At 34.6% G+C, this 18,819-nt stretch overlaps 3 protein-coding genes and 3 pseudogenes across 6 annotated transcripts; 1 reads left to right on the top strand and 5 right to left on the bottom strand.

Annotated features, from left to right (window-relative positions):
• Positions 1–202: 202 nt before the first annotated feature.
• Positions 203–1,124, top strand: F53B2.10 (annotated as a pseudogene). The gene is made up of 2 exons: positions 203–361; positions 899–1,124. Coding segments are annotated over exons 1-2 (385 nt in total).
• Positions 1,125–1,270: 146 nt separating this feature from the next.
• Positions 1,271–3,643, bottom strand: F53B2.7 (annotated as a pseudogene). Its single transcript has 5 exons — positions 3,632–3,643; positions 3,384–3,559; positions 1,841–2,731; positions 1,553–1,747; positions 1,271–1,402 (listed from the first exon to the last, which is right to left on the bottom strand). Coding segments are annotated over exons 1-5 (1,406 nt in total).
• A 5,602-nt stretch (positions 3,644–9,245) lies between these two features.
• T04A11.14 lies at positions 9,246–9,403 on the bottom strand (annotated as a pseudogene). Its single transcript has one exon. A coding segment is annotated over exon 1 (158 nt).
• Positions 9,404–9,430: 27 nt separating this feature from the next.
• sru-17 (Serpentine Receptor, class U) lies at positions 9,431–11,115 on the bottom strand (the record flags this gene model as incomplete). Its single annotated transcript, NM_069993.2, has 6 exons — positions 9,431–9,601; positions 9,647–9,752; positions 9,807–9,919; positions 10,252–10,410; positions 10,498–10,707; positions 10,882–11,115. The coding sequence occupies 6 exons, from the start codon at positions 11,113–11,115 to the stop codon at positions 9,431–9,433; spliced, it is 993 nt and encodes a 330-aa protein (NP_502394.2).
• Positions 11,116–12,685: 1,570 nt separating this feature from the next.
• On the bottom strand, positions 12,686–14,556 carry sru-18 (Serpentine Receptor, class U). Its single transcript, NM_069992.3, has 6 exons — positions 14,270–14,556; positions 13,700–13,909; positions 13,332–13,490; positions 13,171–13,283; positions 12,979–13,078; positions 12,686–12,930 (listed from the first exon to the last, which is right to left on the bottom strand). Exons 1-6 carry the CDS (start codon positions 14,510–14,512, stop codon positions 12,757–12,759), a joined length of 999 nt encoding a protein of 332 aa, NP_502393.2. The 5' UTR covers positions 14,513–14,556; the 3' UTR covers positions 12,686–12,756.
• Positions 14,557–16,398: 1,842 nt separating this feature from the next.
• On the bottom strand, positions 16,399–18,274 carry sru-19 (Serpentine Receptor, class U; the record flags this gene model as incomplete). The annotated part of the gene is made up of 6 exons (NM_069991.1): positions 16,399–16,578; positions 16,917–17,022; positions 17,066–17,175; positions 17,219–17,377; positions 17,426–17,635; positions 18,041–18,274. The coding sequence occupies 6 exons, from the start codon at positions 18,272–18,274 to the stop codon at positions 16,399–16,401; spliced, it is 999 nt and encodes a 332-aa protein (NP_502392.1).
• Positions 18,275–18,819: the final 545 nt, after the last annotated feature.

The raw sequence follows: 18,819 nt of genomic DNA, 5'->3' as shown, positions 1-18,819 counted from the left end.
AAGTTTCATCGTCACGTCTAACGTGTTTTTGTCAAAAATCCAAACTTTCACTCCAATTTCTTCAACTAATTATCTATATTGAATTGAAAAGTGCGACTTCCTACCAATTCTCGGTCATTCTCATTTCTCTCGTTCATCTCGGGTAATTATATCCGAGTCTATTATTCATATCCGGTCATTCAGTTCCCCTCAACTCTATGGAATGACTCAATTCTTATTCAAAATTTTGTTGGTTTGCACAATAATCAATGAATTTGATACACTGAATATATTATTCTATGTTCCTACATTATCCCATAGTCATATCTCATTCAATACAAAATTGGCTCAACTTCTTGCTACTTCTGGTCATCAGGTTACGGTACTTCTTGCTCAAGTTGATAGAAAATGCATTAAACTTGAAAAAAAACCGACGATTCTGCCGATTTTGCAACTCTTAACTCTTTCCAATCTCATTATTTGAATTACCGCGCTTTTGTCTCTAAACCACGCCCATTTTTCCGTGCCGCAATTTGTTTGGTTTTGAAACCTGTTTCTAAGTTTTGATAGAGAAAAAGGTCCTATAAAATATTTTTCTCCAAAACAGTCAATCCTAAACCGTCATTGTCGGATACTTTTAAGAGCAAAAATTGTCGGATTTTCTCTTTAGAAAATTAGAAAAAGGAGGTCAAAACGTGGGGCACAGAAAAATGGGCGTGGTTTTGATACAAATGCGCGGCAATTCAAAACAGGGGCAAGAATTAAAAATTCGCCAAAATCTTGGAATTTGGAACCAGTAGGAATGTTTTAAAACTAAATTACCATTGACGGTATTTAACATTAATCATTCTAGTGATCCTGTGATTTTATAATTATATAGATCACTGTAGGCACAGTAGATCAACTAATATTGTTTCAGATATACCCAAAATTGCGAAAAATTCTCCCGAATGTTTTCTGATACACCAATTCCACACGAAGAACTTATTGAATGGAGGATCAGACAAGCAGCAAAGCCATCAAGAAAAGCTTTTGCAAAACACCTTCGACCCAAAGAGCCCGACTTTTCATATTTGAAACTTGGTGTTCTCATTATTCCAGCCATGATACTCTACACAGAACATCGGTTTTCAATATGGACGTAATAGAATGAAATTTTGTAATGTTATTTTGATGTTTGCACAGAATTGAAAAACAATTTAAAGTTGTAAAAGTATAATCACTTATTCAACAAGAGATGAAAACGCGTTTTTCAGTGGGATTTGGCGTAAAATTGAACTTTTTCAACATGAGTTTCAAATACGCATTTCTTCACACAAATGCGAGAATGTTCCAGGATCAATCGTTTCAGATAGTTCATACTGAAAATCTCCATCACATGAATCGGCTCGTTGCAAGTCCAGATGTATCGTGTTTTTCGATCCTGTAATTAATGATTTATAGATAGGTGTTGGCAGAAATGGCAGAGGTAGTGTTTAAAATTTCAAAAACTGATCTGCAGCTTTACATTTTCAATTTTTCTTTCGATACTTTTAAGAGCACCTCAAGAAAGTTTTTTAAATGATGAACTAACCTCGTCGGATAGTACAAAGTCATCTAGCGATTGTGCTCTAGACAATTGATTTGCTTCTGAATCGGCATTTGATGATCAATACGAACCACACGAGCTTTCGCAATGTTTCTCGTGATGAACATCACGAGCTAGTTTCAACGTTTCTAGATCAAATGAGCATTCAGTCCCAGGAAAGACAGTTTGATGAGCAGAAATCTGAACAAAAAATTATTAGTTGTAAGGCTGGTAGGGTAGGTTGTTTAGAAATATTTTCTAACTTTTGACTTTTTAATTTCCAAAACTACTCACCGCAACACACTTATTGTCATGGAGCATCTCAGTAATGCTCAGCAGCCTTGGATGCTTTATTTTCTTTAGGATAGCGTCCGAATTCCGTGCATCATCGTCATCTTCTGACTTATGCTTTTGTATTTCCTGGAAATCATTCTTCTCGGAATCCATCAAATCGTCAACGACCGACATTCTCGGTTTCTTCAATGTTGGCTCATCACTCGAATCATCATTACTCTTCTCTTTCATACATATATTCAAAAAGTTTTCCTGTGAAATAAGCTGTCGTTTGTTTTGTGAAGGCTTTTGTGATTTCGATTTTCCTTGTTGTTCCATAATTGAATCATAAGATGTAATCAGTTCAGTGAAGGAGCCTCCAAGACTGAAACAGATATCTCTGATGGTGCCATCACAATTTCCGAGCAATTCAATATCCGCATTATAATGTTGGAGGGATTCTCTGTTGATTAGAATTCGTGGAACATTCTTATCAACACAATGAGGAATTAATGCAACTGGTGGAACTTCTAGAGAAGATCCAATCACTACAATAAGATCTACTTTATGCTTGTCTTCTGTAACATGTTGATGAAATTCTCTTCCGAGATCCTCTCCAAAGAATACAATATTCGGTTTGATGACTCCTTGACAACTTTGCAATGGGCAACACGCATATCAAGAACTTCCTCACGAATCTCATTCCCATCATATCGTTGTCCACAGCGTGTACATGTACATTTTGAAAAGGATCCATGACATTCTACAACTCTTTTAATTACAGTCTGATGCTACAGTCTGATCCAATGTATCGATATTTTGAGTGTAGTTTCGAAGAAGACGACCAGATGTTTCAAGCTCTTTGATAAATCGATGTGAAACAGATGGTGCGAACTGTCCTGGGAAGATTTCCTGAAATATTGCATTTTTTGGATATTGAATTTTTTGATACAGCGAGTTGAATTGGGATTTATTAGAGAAATGAAAAGGTAAAAGGGGAGTTTGTGGCGGTTTTTCAAATTAAATAGACTAATAGTAAAGCTGGCCCGACGAAACAGTCAAATTTCAAAACACTTTTCAAAAAAGTTCTAAAAATTCTTATGGTTGCTCAGAATATCGAAAAGAGAGAGAGAGAGAGAGAGAGAGAGAGAGCCAAATTTTGCAAAAATTTGAAATTCCGCTAATTTCAGATTTTAACAAAATGTGTTTTCCCGATATTCTGACCTGCCACAAAATGTGTTTGAAATTTTTTGAAAGGTGTCAAAAAGTGATAATTACTGTTTTTGCCATTCATAATTTTGGGAGTCCACCAAAAAAAAATTGTTTCTACATTTTTTGTACTGGGATTATGTTTTAATTATTCGTATTAAACATTGTAGGGATCGGAACGTGCGACATTGCTTTGGATTTCCTCAAAAGCTCGTATTTGTCAAAATTTTGACCGGCAATTATGAAAAATCTAAAACTTTTTGGAGTGTTTTATTATGATGTCTGGTCGTTTTGATCTCTCTGCTGCCGCTATTTTCGCGCCACAAAGTATGGTGCCTTATGCAGTAGATCTTACCTTCTTTTCTCTTACTCAGTCGATTTCCTCGTTCATTTGTCAAAAGATTGCTGAAGAGATGGTGCCCGAAATCGCAGATTAACAGCAAAATTGAACGTCTTGGAGATTAATCAGCTTGTCTACTTCTTTGCGGCTCTCCTCAGGCGCTTAAGACGGCGCATACGCTTCTTACGCCACTGAAAAATGAAATGATTAGACGAAGTCGATAAGTTTTACATACAATTTTTTCTATTCAAGCGTTTATTCACCTTTTCTTGCATGGTTGACTAGCTTCGAGACGGGAATCCGTGAACGAAGCCTCAAATTTGGGTATTTGAACCATATCTGAAAAGAAAAACACGATAAATCAGTGTTTACGGATGAATTGCTGAAATCTATGTAGGAGTTTTAATAGTCTATGCAGGAGTTTTTTACCAGATGGAACAGAGAAAATTACTCAAATCTTTAAAATATTTAAATTTTGAATGAAAAATTGAGAAAAAAAATTTTGAAGAAAAAGGAATTTTCTAAAATAGAAAAAGGAATTTTCTAAATAAACCGGCACAAAAAACATGTTTAATGCCAAAAGTGCCATAATGATCCCCAATTAGAGTACTTTTTAAATTTCAAAATTTCATGGGTAATTAATTGTATTAGGGGAAAACAAAATTCTGAGAATGCGTATTGCACAACGTATTTGACGCGCAAGATATCTCGTAGCGAACACTACAGTAACTCTTTTTAATGACTACTGTAGCGTATGCGTCGATTTACGAGCTCTTTGAAATCGTTTCTCAGTATCACTTTCTTTTTTGTTCATTTCAAAATTCGAGCCCGTAAATCTACCCAAGCCCTACAGTTGTCATTTAAAGAAGTTTTCTCAACGTAGTTTTCGCTACGAGATATTTTGCGCGCCAATTATGTTGTGCGATACGCATTCTCAGAATTTTGTGTTCCCGTGATAGCATGCGAAGAAGCTCAAACAAAAGGACGGACGGATAACTTTTTTTTAAAACTAATGTTTCCACTCAATAAATATTCACTGAACAAAAAGGTTTAAATTCTGAGGTATTAACTGCAAAAATCAAGGCAGAAGTGTGAATAAAGAAGGAAAACACCAGAAAATATTAAAAAAGTTTATTCAGAAAGTACAAAAATGCCTTGTTTCGACCGTTACCACTAGACTAGGACTTTAAGGAGTTCAATTTTCAGAAAAGGAGCACGGTCTCATCAGTAGTGACTCTCTTTCGGTTTTTTCTACAGAGAAAAAAATAAAGTATAATACAGTGTGGGAAAGTTCTATAGGACCCCCCCTAATTTGAAGGTTTGAGGAACTTCCGAAAATTTTTTTGAAAAACTGCTAATGCCATTCGTTTTTAAATTGAAAAAAACCTATATACATTTTTTTCCAGAAGTTTATCTCAAAAACTGAGGTCGCGCTGGAAAAAACGTCAAAATCCAGTGTGAAACTTCTATAGGACCCCCCGTTTTTTTTCACGATTTTTACTAAAATCAACAGATTTTGGAATTTTTGACAAAGCTCAAATCAAGTTTGAGTTAGAAATGAGTTCAGATAAGCAGTTTTGACTTTAAAAAATTAATACGAAATGTTCTCGTGGGATCTCCAGACTGGTTCTGATTCTTCCGATCTTTGATGTTCAAGTCTGTTTCAAGCTTCCTGGTGCTCTCGGTAATGCCAAAACTTGATAAACTCTCTTTAACAAGTTCCTACTAAAATTCCTAGCACACACACCATAAACATTTTTACGCCATCCCCAAGAAACCAGTCAGAAACAGCGTATTAACAAGTTGCAGTTATTTTTGATCAACAACAGAACATTCATATACTAAAATCAAGAAAGGATCAATAGTTAATCGGGTTTCCTTGTGTGCGGATGATCTCAAACAGTCTGTCCTCCATTGATCTGACCAAACTTTTCAGCTGGTTGTCCGGAATAGACTTCCAAGCGTCGAGAATTCCTTGCTTCAACGATGCAACTGTTGGGTAAGTCTTGTTCTGAGCATACACGATACGGACAAGAATCCCCCACAAATTTTCGATTGGATTGAGATCAGGACTTCGAGCTGGCCAATCAAGAAGGTTGATCTTCTTGAGCTTGAAATAGTCGCGGGTTGAGTTGCTCACATGGATTGTCGCATTATCCTGCTGAAATCTAAAGTCTTTTCTGGAGTAGTGACGAAGATATTTGGAGAGCTCCAGTTCCAAGACGTTCTGATAGTCAGTGCTGTTCATCTTGCTACTGACGAACTGTATCTCAAGCTTCTTCTTCTCCGTGAACGCTCCCCAAACCATCACCGTTCCTCCTCCAAAATTACGTCTCGAAAAAACCATTGGTTCCTTGCGCAAATCGCGCCAATAGTAGCGGCAACCGTCAGGCCCATCGAGATTGAATTTCTTTTCATCGGAGAAGACAACCTAAAACAATGATCCTAATTATTCACTCTTGCTTTTTTAAATTCTCACTTTACTCCAATTCGTTCCCATATTGTTCTTAGCAAATTCCAATCGCTTGAGTTTATGGTCTGCAGAGAGTAACGGAGCAGGGCGAAGTTTCTGACGAACGATTACACCAGATCGTTTGATGACATTGAGGATGGTCCTTTTTGAAGCAGACAATTGAAGCTCATTGCGAATATCTCTTGCCGTCTTACAGGAGTTGGAGGCAGCACGAATCACATTTCGTTCGTCACGCACGGAGAGATCTTTGCGACGAGGAGCTCTTTTAGATGTACCGTAGCTCACCGGATCCTTCAGATACACGCGAATACAGTGTCGAGAACGGGAAATTTTCCTACTCATTTCATGCAGGGACACATTGAGCAATTTCATAACATCCAGCTGAGCGCGTTCAGTGTCCGAAAGGGCAGATCCTCGAGGCATTGCAAGTTAGACTGCTTTCGAAGTAAGCTTTCCAGCCTCTATATGTGTGCCACAACACATGCCACAATTCCACATTTAATAATTCACGCAAAAAATAGTAAATAACATCTGTGAGGGACAATTTAACTTGAAATATTGGTCCCATGGAACCTTGTAATCAAAGAAAAACGATTTGATTCCTGATAAGCCTTCCATTGTTTCCTGCTGCATATTTTGCCAAATCAGCTTGACTACACAGTCGAAACATCTAAAGTGCGTGCTAGGAATTTTAGTAGGAACTTGTTAAAGAGAGTTTATCAAGTTTTGGCATTACCGAGAGCACCAGGAAGCTTGAAACAGACTTGAACATCAAAGATCGGAAGAATCAGAACCAGTCTGGAGATCCCACGAGAACATTTCGTATTAATTTTTTAAAGTCAAAACTGCTTATCTGAACTCATTTCTAACTCAAACTTGATTTGAGCTTTGTCAAAAATTCCAAAATCTGTTGATTTTAGTAAAAATCGTGAAAAAAAACGGGGGGTCCTATAGAAGTTTCACACTGGATTTTGACGTTTTTTCCAGCGCGACCTCAGTTTTTGAGATAAACTTCTGGAAAAAAATGTATATAGGTTTTTTTCAATTTAAAAACGAACGGCATTAGCAGTTTTTCGAAAAAATTTTCGGAAGTTCCTCAAACCTTCAAATTAGGGGGGGTCCTATAGAACTTTCCCACACTGTATATAGGCATCCTGTAGATGACTGTGAATGGATGGCTTCTGTAATCGATCTGTAATCTGAAGTTTCACCTGAAAAAATAAGATCAAATTTTGTGAGTTTTCAGGACAAATTAAGGGGTTTAAAGGAAAATGTTTCAATATGAAAAATAACCCTATTTCCAATAAAATTATCTAAAATATGGTGGCCTTCATTTCGATACGGTGCCTTGTGTGCCGCGAAAGAGTACTGTAGTTGAATTATTGATTGAGTTTATCCAGTAATCACACATTCAGGCAGTTTAAGTAGAAATTCGAGCTTTTTAGTGTGAAATTGTATTTTTGCGCAAATGGGACAGAAATTGATTCAAAAGTGCATTGTGATGTCCGTTTTTGAGCAGAAAAGTGGGGATTTAAACAAAAATTCAACATTTAACCTACATCCGAGCAAAAAATCCATTCATTTCTTCAACATCAACCTTTCCGCGGGTTTCTCGTTCCATTTGACCTGAACTCGTATTGCTTTTCAGAAGCCACTTCTTGGTCCTGGAGACTTGTGGGGCGCTATTCCGGTGGATCCAGCGACATTTCTGCAAAAAAGTTTTATTGATGTTTAAAAAAAAAGCATCGGGTCTGACGTGACATGTTAACAAATACAACGTGTCTCCGCTTTGATTCGAGACTTTTTTCAAGAACACTTTTTTTTCCAAATACAGGGAGTGATAACTTATGATAAAAGAAGAATGCAGAAATTTAAATCTTCATCTGCACCCTTTGATATTTAATGTTATTTTTTCACCGATTGTTTTCAGTTTAATTGTAGTGAAAATTTGGAGAAAATGTCAAGATGAAGGCACATTTCGATTTAAAAAGCAACTATACAAGGGTTAAAAAGAGAAGTAACGCTTTTCGACGAAATCAAGCCTGGAATAAATAATTTCACAGATCTACGCGCGTAAAATTGATTCTAATCGAAAATGTGCATTCATCTTGCCTTTTTTCCAAATTTCCATTAAAATTGAACTGAAAACATGAAAAATCAATAAAAAAAGAGAATAAATAAAATTAAATAAAAATAAAACGTGCAAGCGCGCTCGATCTAACAAATCACTTGGAGGGAGGTTCAAATTTCATTTGAGATTTTTTAAATTTTCAGAAAAAATATATAATTTTTAGTATAACATTTGGTCACTGTGGTACCATTTTTAAAAATTAAGTTACCCACTGGCACTACTGCAATCTTAAAATTCACTGATGATATGGCGCTGTGAAACCATATCAACAAAAAGCTCCCTGTGCCTTTAACACCGATCGTACCATCTCACTACATTTAAACGGACTTTTCGGAAATGAGTATTTTTGTTTTTGCAATTTTCTGAATAATTAATATTCAAACCTTTTCAAATACATTTACCTACTGTCATACATACAATTGCAGAAATGTCCATTTCGGAAAAAGACCGCCGAGAAATTAAGATGAAACTAGACCGATTTTACGAGAAGGCTAGTGCTGAAGCTGAAAACGGAACCTTATCAAAAGAGAAAGTCATCGCTCTTGTCTTAGCTGATATCGACAAATTGAAAGAAGATCTCAGCCAACAATCTGTACCAGAGAAAATGGCTGAGAAACTTGACCAAGGTGTACAATACGTACAAGAACAAGGCGTCAAAGTAAGCGGAAAAGTGAAAAATTTAATAAAGAAGTTCGAGCTCTCCTGCCATGTTGTCAAAAACATGTCCTCAGGTAGAATGCATGCTGACACTTTTCCAACTACCTCCACGTCAAGCAATTCGAAGTGGCCAACTTGTGGGAAATAAAAACCAATTGGAAGTTGTGTTAGTTTAATGAATTGTTCATGTTAAATTTGTCGTACTTTTTCAAAATTGATAACGTATTTCGATAAAATATCTATTTTGGCGCAAGCTTTTTAAAGGAAAAATTTCTGATTTGCGTACACAAGTTTCTATTTCCTAATAAATGCTCGTTATTAAAATGCAAAAAATTAATTTTGTGAATATTCTTATCTTCTAAACAGTCTAATACCGAAATTATTCAGTAAAAATAACGAGTTTCCAATTTTTTTTCGAAAAACACGGAACGAATTTCTTGTTTTACACTTTAAAAAATTCAAAATAAAATTCTTTCAGCGTTCTCATTGTCGAGAACACGTCCATGAACACCTCCGCTTACAATTTACTTTCATGTGATGCAAGGCGGAGCGACCAAAATTACTAACGAGCCAAAAACAATTTTTACTTACTCTGTCCAATTTGGCGAAGGTGTCAGCGATGATAGCGGTCTTTCCAGCGAGTCCGATGTCAAGGTCTACGATCTTCGTGTAATCAGCATCGTTGGTGAACACCTTGAGTCCCTTCCACACTCCACGTCCGGTGGCGGAAGCACGTTCGTGAATTCCTCCACTGACAATTGGCTTTCCTGTGATACGCTCTAACAACTTTCATTCATAAAATCACAATAATTGTCTCCTGCTCTCTTGACTATTCCTGTCCTCCGATTTTTCTCGAAAAGCCGGATGAGTTAAATAGAATATCCACGTCACTACACAAGTTTCCAAATCATTTCCAAACGGACGAAAGATTGCAAAATAGGTTGCAGTCTGCTCATCAATCATGAAATTTCCCTGAAAATGCATATTTTTCTTTTGAATATATTTCATTTCTCTTACCAGAAAAACAAGATTCGTAATGTATGCAAGAATCATTGAAGTGGCAGTGAGTGTCAAAGAGACTTCTGCATTTTGGTAGTTGGTGTTCCTGTTTACGTGCAACTGGCTGAAAATGTGCAAGAAAAACAGCATGTTTTCATGAAAAAGTGTGAATACTCACCATCTAGCTGAGACTTTTAAATTTCGAATTTTTCGATAAAGAAAATAGTTGGTGATTAGGCAGATGATAAGCCAAATGATTGAATTGAGCACCAAGAATGGAGCATTTATTACCTGAATAGAAAAATAATTTTTTATATCAGAAAGTGTTTTTTTTTTACCTTTAAATATAAGCGCGGAGCTGTTTTGGGATTTTAGGTGTATTTTTTTAATTAAAGGCTCCGCCCAGAACTTGGATTTTGCGTTTTGGCATTTTTGTTTCGCAAGAATTCCACACATTTTTGGTTTTTGGGACTTTCAGAACATTAAAAATTTTACAACCTGGTAAATTGCCGGCAATTCAATTTGCTCACCAGGGCTGCCGTTTTTTGTTTCGATTTTTGTTTCGATTTTTTGTTGTTTGTTTTTTGGACCAATTTTTTTTTTGCAATAGCCCTGTTGCTCACATTATGCCAAGAATCCTTAAAATGAATGTAGAGCGAGCCGAACTCATAAGGTCCTCTGAGCTGTCTGCACACCCCAATTGCAGGTAACATAAAAGAAATAAACGGAAATGGATATAAATGTATAAATGGGATACTGTAGCGGAGGATTTTCTCGTTTATCTGAAATAGTCTAGTTAATTTTTATATTTGCTGTGTTGGGGCTTATCAGCGTTGTTGGCATATTTCAGAAAAATCGACTTTACTCACTTTCTTATGATTCAGCGGATAATGTATTGGCACAAAGCGAACAACATTGAGAAGTACTGGGTAAATCATAACTGGATATCCAAAGAATATTTGTGTCAAAAAGATAAGAGTCAAAAATCGACTGGGCTCTTGTTGCTGACACCATGACGTCATAATTCCAGTGGATGGGAGGCGAAGTGTGATAAAATCTCCGATGAAGAAACAGAGACACTGAAAACTTTTTTGGCTGTAGTTCTGAATAGCTTCGCACAAAAGGGTGTAACCAGTTAGCGTCTTTGGTCACGCCCTGTGTCTAACGCTGATTGGTCGGAACCAACTTTATTTGGGCGCGAATTTCAAAAAAATAAAAAATTCAAAATGTTTTGTATTTTAAAGAATACTTACTGATAGCTGAGTTAGAATAATTACTAGAAACACACTTCGATTAATAGTTTCATCATTTCTTCGGAGCCCTTTTTGAATATAAACTTGAATAATTCGAAGAATAGCATAACATGTTGGAATCATATAAATAAATGGAATAAATTCGACAAAGACCGGAACCGTAAATGGATCAAATTGGAAATTGGTATAGTTTGAGTTCAAATTCACAATCAATCCAAGTTTCGACGTGTACATTCCGGCTGGCTGGAAGGATAAAATACATTAAGATCATAATATATTTACGTATGTACCAGGCGGTTAACTTCGTAAAAATAATCAATATTGATTTTTGTGCTTTAATTTTTGGTAATTTTTTTTACCGTTTTAATTGATTTATAAATTTTGAGAAAACATCCAGAGAGCATTTCATGTTTATTTTCAATATTTCCAGGCGAACTTGTGATTCATATATTCAAAACTCGTCGTTGTAAACCCTATGCCATCCCGATTTTCCTAAGGGATATATGAAATATTCAAAAGCAGAAAAAAACTGGATGTTTTTTAAGGTTTAATGAAAAACAGTGATGAAAAGACAACGGAAGTAAAATGAAAAGACTCTTTTCGATTCGAAGTTCCATTATTATTTTCTTTGCAATTTTTTATCCGAGCCATCAAGATCATTATTTTTGTTGAAGAGTGAACACAAGGAACAAAGGAAGATTAAAAACATAATATTATTTCTATCATTATGCATTTTTTTAGAAATCAAATTGAACTCTTTGGAATGGAGAAGGAAGACGATTTTTTTCAATATAAAATGTCTGTTCTTCATTTTTTAATGGATAGAACGGAACTTCAAATAAAAATTGCCAGTAGGGGAAAATAGTTCAAACGTTATTCGTTATAGGGAAAATTTTTTGCGAAAATTGGAATTCGACACAAAAACCTCTCTAGCGCGGCTTAAATTTACTTTCCTGTCCCACAAACGTACCAATAATATTTTTAAAAAATCTAGAATCCAAATCTATCAAAACATTTCCGGAATTCCATAATTTTTATTTTTGTTTGTAGTTCAAGGAAAAATTGATTAAAAAAAAGATTGAAAACTCAAAAAAGAAGTGTCCTTTATAAATGGTTATGTATTTGAAATGAAACATTAAAAATTCGCTTGTGTTAAAATATTGAAAATTCTGATATTTTAACACTGACATAATGAGCTAAAATTATGAGATCCGAGTGGCGAGTGGCGTCACTTCTCTGCCATGATGCAGGAATTTACAAATTCGAAAATGAAATATAGTATTTTAGAAAGCTTTGATGTAAAAGACAAGGATTTTGAAAAAATAAACTAATTTTTTATCATAAAAATACAAAGAGAATTATACTGGATTTTAAAATTAATTTTAAAAATTAGAACAAAAAAAAACTCATATTAATTCTCCCAGACCCTTCTTATATTTCAGATACACTTGAAACCTGACCCGCCTTTGCAACTCCGCTAGGCACTATCAAAAGTGCAATCAGAAAAAGAAGTGCAGAAGGGATTTGAAAGTTTTTAATTTCTATTTGCTTCTTAGAACAAAATAACCAAATTCAAATAGACAATCTAATTTTATCTGAAAAATTATTATAATCCTTTGAACTTTTGTTATTTGGTTGAATAAGGGAGCTTATTACAATAGGCTGAAAAAAGTTAATTAACAAATTCAGACGTCTTTCTGGACTCAATGAAGAAAGGAAATTCAAATAGAAGACTGAAAACTAACAACGGAAACAGACAAATATAGGCATAATTCATTGCGGGCTTATTTTTCGGATTTTGACAGGTGCAATATTTTATTTTTATTTTTATTTTTACCAATTACAAAAATGAACTTCATGATGGAAGCAAAAACCTTATGTGCGTGTTGCCCGTTGATGACTTGATGACATAATTGATCCTTGTCTCTTTTGAAATGCTGGATGAGTTAAATAAAATACCCATGGAACTACACAAGTCTCGAGATCATTTCCATATGGACGGAAGAATGAACTATATGTCATGAGATTGTAATCAATTAGGAAGGTTCCCTGGAAATTGTAAATTGTTTTGAGACCAAGCTTTATTATTCCAATTACCTGAAATGCTAGATTCACAATGTATGTAAGGATCATTGAAACTGAAGTCAATGTCAACGAGATCTCCGCTCTTCGATATCTTGCACTCTGGTTCTGGTGGCTGGAAATAAGCTTTTGATAAAGCTATAAATACCAACGAGGGTTGTCAGAAGAGAACGTCTAACCCACTTCCCTCGCAAAATTTCAACTTACCACTGAGAGTTCACTTTTAAATAATGAAGTTTCTGATGAAGCTTGAAGTTGCAGAGTAGATAAGTGATCAGCCAAAAAACAGTATTAATCATTTCAAATGGAGCATTTTTGAACTGAAAATACAATCTTACAGAAAAATTATCTAGATAAAGTGAACTCACATCGTGCCAAGACCCATAAAAGTGTATGAAAGCTGATCCGAATGGATATGGTTTCTTGAATTGCCGACAGACCCCTAGTGCTGGAACCATGAAGAATATAAAGAATAGAGGGTAGATGTGAACAAATGGGATGCCGTAGGCAAGAATTTTCGAGTTTATCTGGAAGTTTTTGATCAAATTATGCGAATTTGAATAATGAAACAAAAACATTGTTGAATTAATTTTTCGAATTCAAAATAAATTTCGTCTATCCATATAATGGGGTTATTCGGTATTTTTTGATATTAAGAAATACAATTCTCTCATTATCAGTATTATAGTTTTTAAAAACCTATCAAAACAATTTTCCAAAAAATAAAAAAGCATACCTCTCTATGGCGATGTGGAAGCTGAATTGGCGTTATTCGAACTATCGTCAACAAAACCGGATATATCATTAAAGCATAACTGAAATAAATTTGAGTTGTGAAGAGCATCGCCAGAAAATGATTTTCCGGTTGTTGTTGACACCATGTTGTTAAAATTCCCGTTGAGGGCAGGCGGATTATCAGGAAATCAGAAAGGAAGAAGCAGAGGCACTGAAATTAAAAAATTCCTATTCTACTATAGGTTGTGTTTTTCAAAAGAAATGGTAATCCAAACCATGATTTTGTTTCAAAACCAATTTTTACAGTTTTAGAAAAATTTAGTTTTTAAGGTATTGGTAAAAATTGCAACTTGCTCTAACCCATGATTAGGCAAAAATTTGAGTTGCAAAAATCTCATAGTCCGGGGCCGCTCATTTTTAAACCAATAGACAACGGTCCACTTTATGCTGATTGGTCTAAGAGTGGGCGGAGATAAGCGTTGATTGGTCGGATGCTCTCACTCGGAAAAATTTGAAGAGGGTCTGGCTATTGCACTAATATATTTTTTCATCTATCATATTAGAATCTTACCGAAAGTTGAGAAAGTATAATAACCAAGAAAACACTTTTGTTGACCATCTCATCATTATTCCGTAGTCCTTTCACAATATAAACTTGAATAATTCGGAAAATAACAAAGCAAGTGGGAATAATATAAATAAATGGAACAATAGCCAATAATACAGGAATAGTAAAGATATCGAATTGAAAATTGGAATAATTAGAATTCAAGTTGATTATAATACCTGGGTTAGATTCATTTGATTCGTTCATTTAGGTATACTCAAAGTAATCAAGAGATCTGTGAAGGATGGAATGAATATAATTATTTCTGAGTAAATTTAATTATGGACTCAGTTTCAGTATAGTTGAAAAAATAGGGAAATAGAAAAATATCTGTCCACCTAATGGAAAATAAGCCAGGCCCAGCAAAGAAGGGAGGGAGAGCAAAGAGGAAATAGGAAAGAAGCGTTCGTATCTTGTTTTCGTGCGATCTTTTTCTAGAGGAACAGCTTTTTAGAGCGTTCAGAGAGAGCTGGTATGCTAAAAAACCCCTTTATTTAATTTGGAACAACAGAAAAGTGCTCAAAAATTGCCGGAAATTTTTTCGATAGATATCTGATTTTTTGCGTCAATGTTCAACTTTCAGATAATTTTTGAGCACTTTTTCAGTTGTTCCAAAAAAATAAAATAAGAAACATTTTTCACAATGAGATGAAAATATTTTTTTCACTAAATTTCAATAAAACACTTTTGGGGGAACATACCACACTTTCTCATTTTGTAGAAATGCCGGTCGGCAATTGACGTACACCCCTGATGTTTTAAAATGAACGATGAATGGATCGGGAGAGCAGAACAAGTTTTATCAATTAAATATCAAAGGATTTTTTGGAGAGAATATCGGAAAGAATTCAGCCTCTAATTTTTCACAAAATATATTTTTGATCTACCTGGTGAAATAGACTCATGATGTTCTAATTCGTTCCCATATTACAAAATTTTCCATCCCTAGAAAGAGTATCTCCACTCCATTGGTTATTCGATGTGTTTGATATGTCTAGACAGTTGTTGTTGTTTTTTTTTAATCATTCCGATGTTAGTTTTTCCTAATTTATACCACTCAAGATTCCTCTTATCTCGATTTACCGTCCCAATCTATTAGTTTCCAAGCTGGGTGGTCGTTTTTTTCTTTTTTTTGTTTCGGCGGAATTAGCTGACAAACGATATACCTCAATCGGTTTTCCCTGCATCATCTCAACCGATTTATCACAAATGTTCTCGACATGAACTTTTCATTTGGCGCCATGATAGCAAGGAATGCCAATTATCTAAAAATAGTATTTTTCGGATTATGAAAACTGGTAAGTTTGAAGCATTGCGTTTGAGTTTGCAGGAAAACAACTTTTAAAAAGTAGTTTGCGTTCTGCTTTTTCAAGATTGTTTAGAAACTAAGTTGAGTTCTCAAATACACGCTGTGCAGGTTCTCAGACCAAATGTGTAACCAGAGATGAGCGATAAAAAAATAAACAATGAATCGCTTGTCAATTATATATTTGTATGCAAAGTGTCATGTGTTAATTTTTCGTTGTGATTAGTAATGTTACTTGATTTTAATAACTATTACAAAGTTAAAACTGTTCAGAAACGGAACAAAGTTTCAGAATCCCTTCCTTACACAACGTGGTACATATTGTTTCTTGGGAATCAACTACAAAAAAGACAATATCACCAAACCTTACAATCTCGTTTCGTTAGTTATCAAGCGCATTAATCATCTTGCGCGGAACGAGAAATTTACTCACTGAACTAGGAAAATCGGATTACTGTATATTTGCAGGAAAAATCTGAAAATCTGGGTTTATAAGGAGAAACTTAGTTCTCCATAAGTATATTTCTGTGGTGCGGTAATACATAGTACTTTATTGTATACGGTAATACATAGTACTTTATTGTATACGGTAATACATAGTACTTTATTGTATACGGTAATACATAGTACTTTATTGTATACGGTAATACATAGTACTTTATTGTATACGGTAATACATAGTACTTTATTGTGGGTATGCTGTATAATTAGACAAATTTTTATGGATGAAGTAGAAGCAGTTTTATTTAAATTTGCACTATTTTCGTAAAACATCACTGTACATATTTCACGTAGACAGTCCAGGATTCCTCGGGTTCACAGAAATTCTTGACTCTGACTTTTTCCTCTTGAATGCCGGATGAGTGAAATAAAATACCAGCGGAACAACGCACAGCTCCAAATCATAACCAAAGGGACGGAAAACCACAAGATACGTGGCGATATTGTAGTCAATGATGAATGAACCCTAAAATTCAATTAAATTTTCAAAATTTTGAGTTTATTTTGTGCCTGTCAATTTTACAAAAAAGGATACAACGATGAAAAAACTTTCAAAAACAGAATGATAGATAATTTCGAGTTGGTCAAAAAATTGTGAACTATAAAAAAGTATCACCAGTTAAACAGTTAGTAGGATTTTTAATCTTGCTCGATTTTTCTCATTTTTATTTTGTGGTATTTCTGAATCCAATTCAAGCTACTGAACCTTTGATTTCGATATATTTTACTAACTCTACGATTGCAACTAAATTTCCCTTAAAATCTGTGTTTTAGAATTGAATTAATAATTTAAAAATGACATACCAAAAAGAATAAATTGGTAGTGTATGCGAAAAACATTGCAGTTGTAGTAAGTGACAATGATATTTCAATTTTTCTGCTTTTTCCGACTTGGCTCAATTGAGATATGCTGAAAGAAAAGTTCTTCAAATCGAAAATGTTTTTTTTTAAACCTCTGTGACAGCTTAATTTTTCTTAGTTTTCTATATAGTATCCAATTTAAAATCAAACAGACTGTTAGCCAAATAGCCGAGTTTAAAATTGTAATTGGTGCACTCATAATCTAAATATTAATTTTTTAAAAAGAATTGTAACATCTTCTTTACTCCATTAAATGATCCAATAAAATGAACATAAACAGCTCCTAAACGATAAGGATAATGATGTTGCCGGCAAACTCCAAGAGCTGGAAACATGAAGAATAACATAGGTAGTGGGTAAACGTGGATCAATGGGATGACACGTTTCAATATTTTTCTATTTATCTGAAAATATAGCTAGAAACTATTTGCTCAATTTGAAGATATACTCACTTCCTCGTGTCGATTTGGGAAGTAGGTGATTACCAAACGAACAGTTGAAAAGAGAACTGGATATAGCATAACACAATAATTGAAATATGCTTGGGTATTGAAGAGAAGATTCAACAAATGACTCGGTGGTTGGTTATAACACCAAGAAGTCATTATTCCAGATGGTGGGATTCGGATGACAAATAGGTCAGCGAGGAAGAAGCCAAGACTCTGGAATTTTTATGGAATTGGCACTTAAAAGACAGGGGCCCCGTGACAGTCTTATGCTGGCTGGTAGAGCAGTACTTTACAAAAATACTACTACGGTACCGCTACAGTAATCCGGCACTATCCCAAACATACTATGGTTTTAATTTTGTAGCAAGAAAATGTCAATTCGTAACTCGAGGGTTTGTCAAGTTCTTGATTTTTTCTTCTTAAGAAAACCGATTCATAACACTTTTTAGGGTATTGATTTTTGGTTTTTCAGCTCATTTTCTAAAAAAAAAACAATAAAAATCCCTTTGATGAACTATAATTTTTCAAAAAAATTTTGTTTTCAATTTTCAAAAAAGCATCCAAAAAGCTATACAATTAGTAGCCTGTAAATCGCTAAACTTGCGCCCAAAAACTCACTGAAATCTGTGACAAAACCAAAACTATAAATACACTATGGTTAATAGGTGACTTTTTCTTCCATAAAACAGTATTTAAAAATATTCGAAAAATGCGGAAAATAATCACAAAAGTAGGAATAATATAAATAAAAGGGGAAAAGGACAAAAACGATTCGATTGTGAATGGATTGAACTGAAAATCTTTGTAGATTGGATTCTCATTCACGACGGCTCCAAGTTGTCCATTCACCATTTTTGCAATTCCAACGAAAATTTGAGAGTGATATTCAAAATTCAATATTCACATCAGACGCTGTAATTATTATTTTCAAAGGCATGCGCTGCATAATTATTGACTAAAGCAATGCGTAAATGATTTCAAGAGTGTAGTAATAAAATGCAATAGTTTGTTATTTTCTCCACTAACTTTTTGCCCCAACAACATTACAACGACTAATATTAATTTAATTTTTTGGCAGACTTCAGATTTAGTTTCCTTGTAGGTGCAATGCACGTTTCAAATGTCAGAAGGCAATATGAGTAATGAAGAATTTATAGCATACTCCAGGATTATTAAAATACATTAAATTTGTTTGTCAGAGTTTAATACTTTCAATCACTGTTGGGCGGCAATCGAAGTTATTTGCCAATTATCGTTTTAAAAATTTCAAATTGCGTCTCTCTGAAAATGATCTGTTCCTGCTCTACTCGTTCATCATCTCATCGAAATCAGGTTTTGCATTTAGCCAAATTAACTCAGATTACGAGGACATATATAATTTTAAATTTGTAATTCCC

The sequence above is a fragment of the Caenorhabditis elegans genome, chromosome IV (assembly GCF_000002985.6).
Source record: "Caenorhabditis elegans chromosome IV".
Taxonomy (NCBI): Eukaryota; Metazoa; Nematoda; class Chromadorea; order Rhabditida; family Rhabditidae; genus Caenorhabditis; species Caenorhabditis elegans.
This window is presented reverse-complemented; position numbering and strand designations above follow the sequence as displayed.